Raw genomic sequence first — 5,854 nt, forward strand, 5'->3', positions numbered from 1 at the left:
AGAGTTGCCTGACTTCTCGTCCCGTCTATAACTGCTGATTGTGGCCCACTCCGTTAGTGTGCCCATCCCTTGCCACTTCCCGGAGGTGGCTCCACCCCTACCCTCTCCTCGTGGGCTGCCATTACTTGGAGGTCATCCCTTACACACCCTCGTCCTGCCCACACCAGAGCAGGAGCTATGTAGGAGGAGAGAACCTTCCACTCCAGTGCAGGTCCCGGAGAGGACACACCTGAAAGCCCAGCATGTGTCCATTGGATAACAGCCCCAGGGATCTTCTGCTGGCTGTGACAGATCTCTGAGGGAGACAGGATGGGACATTCTGGAAAACTCTGTGGCCTGAATACATAACATGCCCGGTGGTGTTTTCTGTGACAGCATCCTCCACCAACTTCTGCAGTCAGGGCCTGGACTCTGCACCTCAGGTCCACAGTGAGAACAAGATCCTCCGAGAAGAAAACCGAAGGCTTCAGGCTCAGCTGAGCCACGTTTCCAGAGGTAGGTGGTCTGAGCCCCCAGGTGGTGGCCACACCCTAATCCCCGTCTTCCCGGTCCACACCTGCCACCGGGAGGAGAAGGTAAGAGAAGAAGGTGGGGATCACAGAGCTGCCCTGTTCCACCAACCCCGAATGCTGAGAGTTATTCTTAGGCTAGAAAGGCCTACATCCTTAAAGAGGACTCCTTGATGGGCCTTAGTCTCTGAGGCTTCAAGGCTGAGGAGCTCAGCAAAACTCACCATTTCCACCCATGCCCCACTGCAGAACCCACTGGAAACCAGTTTGATGCTCCCGCCCCTTGCCCTCCCTCCCCTTACCCAAGCTGACCACTGCCTTGGAACCAGGAAAGCAAGGAAGGACAGTGCCTGCATTTCCTCTCAAGCTTCCCACACATTAGTGCAGCCTGGCATCCCTAGACCTCCGCACCACTGTCCCTCCTCGGCACCCGGGCGCCTCTCTCAGGCCCATGCCGTGGATGCCTGTGTGTCTGGAGATGCCAGCAACCTGCCCTCCGGTGCCCAGTCACTGGGTGCCCACTCAGCACCATTGCCTGCCTGTGCAGTCTGAGAGGCAGGGGAGCCTAGTGTTCATTGAGCATCTAGAACAAATGCTTTTTACTTAAATATTTATTAAACTAATAATGTCCAGAGGGGTTAAGCCCAAAAGGAAAGAATGCTTGTGGAAAAGGAAAATACATCGAGAGCTATTTCTAAATTGGTCATCTCAGCACCAAAAGCCTTGAAAGGAAGGAAGGAAGGCCAGTGTCGGAGAAGAAATGCCAATAGAGGAGAAGGCAGAACTCCAAGCCTCCTGTTGCAGGGGTGGGGTGGTTAGACTCGTGCCACGGATGAGACGGTAGCATGAGATTCAAATGAGTATTTGCCCCATCCAAGTGAGTTCCATCACAGAGGACTCACAGCACCTGCAGCCAATAATCCAAATCCTAGCACCTGACCAATAATCCTTGAGAAATCACGAGGACCAGAGAGATGCCACAAGCTCAGTGAAATGCAAGCAGACCACTTTTCTCAGGGACCATCTTCTGAAAATAGAAGATATCTCAATGTTGACCTTTGACAAAATTTGAGTGGATTATTAACCATATAGTACATGAGTTGCTAGAAAACAGAATGTTTTCTCAAAGAGCAAGCTCCTACTTCATAGCTCTAGAGTTGATGTCGACCCATAGTGACCCCAGATAGGTAACTTTTGATCAGAGCAGACAGCCTCCTCACTCTCCCACTGAGTGCCTGGTGGATTTGGGCCACCGACCTGGCAGTCAGTAGCTCAATGCTTATCCCAAAGCACCACCAGGGGCTCCTTAAGTCACATTAAAGCAGAAGGTCAAGGGCATTGCCAAGCAGAGGTGCATCATTCCCGCGAGCTGGCACTTTGTCTGCCAACACAGGACCTCCATTCCCTTTGCTTCCCTTCTGCATGAAGGAAGATGACAGATGTACTTGGGCAACCCTTCCCATCGGCCCTTGACCCCATCAATATGAATATTCCTGTGTTCTATTTACCAGAGCATTCTCGGGAAACAGAGTGCTTACGGGAGGCTCTGCTGTCCTCACGGGCCCGGCTGCAAGAGCTGGAAATGGAGCTGGAGCACCAGAAGGTGGGGCAGCAGCAGCTTTTGGATGACTTGAAGGAGAAGCAGCAAGAGATGTTGCATTTCCAGGAGGAACGGCTCTCCCTTCAAGAGAAGGACTCCAGGTAAGAGCAAGCCCGCCGATGAGAGGAGAGAGTAAAACTCAAACTAGCCTCACTGCCATCGAAAGGTGGCCACGTTGTCAGATTTAGAAGACGGGATCTGGACAAGACCGTCAATGGCCTCTTTTGGAAACCTCCCTTTCCGTTCTGACTATTCATGATGAAGGATGGCTTTAGGTCACTGGGTGACACAAATGGTCTGGGCTCAACTACAAGCCTAAAGGTTGGCAGTTAGAATCTAGCCAGTCATGTTGCAGAAGAAAGGCCTGCCAGTCTTCTTCTGTGATGATTACAGCCAAGAAAGCCCAGAGGGGCGCATGTCTACCCTGTAAACTATGGGGTCACCATGAGTCGGATTGGTCTCAATGACAGTGAGTGTGTTTGCTTGCTTGCTTGGGTTTGTATTGAACAGAAGGAAGAATTTCTTGAAAAACATGTTTCATCCCAAAGTTGAGAGAGTGAACTCCACGTAGAGAAGGTTCCAGAACATCGCGAACTAGAGAAAGAATGTCTTTATGCTTCTGATCAGCTATAGGACACTAGACTCACCATAAGCTGGGGAAACTCTCCACCTGCAGTCATGCTTCTCCCCCAGCACATGCCCAATGGCCCCTGGCAACATGAAAATGAACAGCCACCAGTAGGAAGGACATTGAGCTGGTATGTCTGCAGAGCAGGTTACCTGCACCTTTCCGAGCCTCTGTTTCCACGTTTGCAGAATAAAAGGGATGGGCTTTGTGAGCTCAGAGTTGACGCTTAGGGCCCAAGCTCAACGATGCACGAGTTTTCAGCTTCTTTCCCTGCGGTGCTTGGGCCACACTGACAGCTCTCTGGCCCCTGCTTCTCCCGGACAGGCTGCAGCACAAGCTAACCCTCCTGCAGCAGCAGTGTGAGGAGAAGCAGCAGCTCGTCCAGTCCCTGCAGTCTGAGCTACAGCTCTATGAGGGCCTTCACGGCGACTCTAAGAAGGGGCTGAAAGGTACGTGTTCCTCTCTCTCTTCCATTTCCCGCCCCACGGACACCCTGCCCTTTCTTAGAATCATCCTGGCTTGTGGAACTTTTGGACAGCTACAGAGTCCTAACTTGGTGAAGGGAAATTTACTGATGTTTGCATAAATACAGGGGCCAAACAAGGCAGAAAGGGTTGTTTATGTACAAAGGCATGGAGTACGCCTGGGGAGTGTTGGGTGGAGAGGAGACCAGCTTGACCGTAGGAGAGAGAAACTTTGTACTGTGGAGTTGCGAGAGGTAGGGTAGATACAGGGAGGGTTGTCGGTATGTAGAGGCCTACAAGCTAGGATGGAAGTTAAAACTCTATGGAATAGACAAGGAAAAATAAGTATGTTTCCTCTAAATAGACACCCCAGGTGGCGGGTGTCGTGGGACACAAGGGAGCTGGGAGACATTTGAATCAGGGAAGCTTCTGGCATTCAGTGATGAGCATCTCATATGAAGCACAACTGGGAAGAGAAAGAGGGTCGAATAAATAAAACATTTTTAAGAAAGAATAAGCAAAGCTTGGTCAGAATTTGGATTTAGGGCAAGAAAGGGACAGGAGCCTCAGGGAACTCTGGGATTCGTTCCTGAAAACCACTTTTTTCTCCAGAACGACCTCCTCTTCCATGCCTCTTCCCCCTTTCATGGGTCCTTCAGGAGCCATTTCAGAGCCACTAGCACTAAAGGACCATAGTCCCTCACCCTTAATTCCCAAATCCAGGAAGATCTCTGAGTCAAATGCCTTTTAGTATATTCATCTGGTGACCAGACAGAAGTGATCAATGACCATCTGTGACCTTCATTTACCCTTCTTAGTGAGAACATTCACAAAGTCCATTGTAGAAATGCTAATCTGCCCGAATAAGGGCTGTGGCCCCAGATGCAACTGGTTGTGTTCTATAATATCCACGTAGGGTGTCTGTGTCCTATTACCTAGCTTAAACCAGAAAGAAATCTACATTTCAAAACACATTCGCCCCAAGGCTTTCCAATAAGGGATTGTGCCTTTGTCCTGTAGTGCTTCTGTGTGCACTCCTCAGTATGTGGACAGAAGACTCGGTGCAACGAGGGGAGGTAGAACATAGGGCAGTTAAAAAGTTCACATGCTTCGGATGCTTGTTTTTGGTACTGATTCCCATTTTTACTTGCTCCTAATAGACCTGACGCTATTGCCTCCTCTCCTCTTTGATGCCTGAGTGTGTTGGTCATCAAATTCTTCTCCTTCGGTCCAAAGCTTACATCCCACCCTGGAAGACCCTCCTGAGTGTGCCTTGGGGCTCTGATAGGCAATGGGACATCTCTATCACAGATTTGTGTTGTCCATGACCCTTGCTTGGGTCCCCAGAAGGAACAGAAGTCTGAGAGGTGTGTTCTGATAAGTGCTTTGACATCTCCTTGGTGACCAGTTCCCTCTTCTTCTTTCAGCCTACAACTGGGATGCCTGTCACCAAGTCCCCTTGAGCAGTGAGTTGAGTCACCTGGTGGCAGAAGTGCGAGCTTTGAGAGGGCAGCTGGAGCAGAGCATTCAGGTGAACAACTGTCTGCGGCTGCAGCTGGAGCAACAATTGGATGGTGGTGCAGGCAGAGCCAGCCTCAGCCCCTCCTCTGTCACTGCGAACTTCCCGGCCAACACGGACCCGGCCGACAAGCAGCCACTCTTCCCAGGTAGGAAGAAAAGAGGCATTCGGAAGCACTCAGCCAGGGGGCAGGCCTCCTGCCCTTGGGCCAGGCTGAAGCCAGAGATGCCTTGTATAATATAGCACACCAACGGAGAGCTTGGGACCTAGAGTCAGAAACTGGCTCTTCACTCGAGTTCACCCCGTAGAGGCTGTTTGCTTTGGAAAGTTGTTGAAACTCTCAGGTACTTAAATGTTGGTTTCTACATCTTTAAGGTGAGGGTAAGAATCATATACACCTTGGATGATTTTTGGAGTCCCTGTGAGGGGTGCAAATGTCAAATGTTCTCAGCTACCAACTGGAAGGTTAGAGGCTCCAGTCCCCCAAAGAAGTGACTGGAAAGGCCTGACATCCTACTTCTGAAAGAAAAACAAAACAATTCGCCCCTGAAAGCCCCATGGTGCATGGCTCTTTTCTGACGCACACACACGACGCAGAAGCACCGCGAAAGCAGGCTGCAGCTGTGTGGTTAATTAGAGCGTGGAATTTAGTCATCAATACGCCAGGCACCATGAGAAGTGCTTCATAATCAACAGCTGCATATGCTGATCTCGATCCCTCATGTTTGAGGAGGGCTTATTAACCAAGTGTTTTCAAAGTTCTCATTTCCTGCGAGACCGGGAAAGTTGTACTGTCTGTATTTCATATGAGAAAACTTGGGCTTTGCGACGTTAACTCACCTGCTCAGGTTCATAGGATCAGGGAGCGAAGCAGAATTAGAATGAAATCTCTGAGTCCCAGTCTGGGTTCCTTCCATCACCTGGTGCCCTGTCTCAGTAGTGCTGATCCGTTCACAGTCCCTAGCCTGGGTCTCCTGTCCCTCATGCATGTGGTACCCAGCAGTGTGGCAGCATGTTCCTGTCCCTCAGGAGATGAGGATGCATTGGGTGTTGAGCACCTTTCTTCCGGGGGTGGGGGTGGGGTGTGTGTGGGGTGACAGTCATCCTCCTTCTTCAGCTCTGTCTCCGGCCTGC

The 5,854-nt window shown here is 50.6% G+C and overlaps 1 protein-coding gene across 1 annotated transcript in view; it reads left to right on the forward strand.

Moving 5' to 3' along the window:
• The window catches only part of LOC101646633 (myomegalin), a 190,319-nt gene that overhangs the window by 173,266 nt on the left and 11,199 nt on the right, over positions 1-5,854 (forward strand). Inside the window, exons 37-40 of the mRNA XM_045283712.1 lie at positions 376-495; positions 2,021-2,210; positions 3,062-3,186; positions 4,629-4,908. Of these exons, the coding sequence (XP_045139647.1) occupies positions 376-495; positions 2,021-2,210; positions 3,062-3,186; positions 4,629-4,908 (715 nt within the window). The remainder of the gene's footprint in view (positions 1-375; positions 496-2,020; positions 2,211-3,061; positions 3,187-4,628; positions 4,909-5,854) is intronic.

Source organism: Echinops telfairi, unplaced genomic scaffold (assembly GCF_000313985.2).
Source record: "Echinops telfairi isolate 266 unplaced genomic scaffold, ASM31398v2 ScPeMD7_7466;HRSCAF=8504, whole genome shotgun sequence".
Lineage (NCBI taxonomy): Eukaryota > Metazoa > Chordata > Mammalia > Afrosoricida > Tenrecidae > Echinops > Echinops telfairi.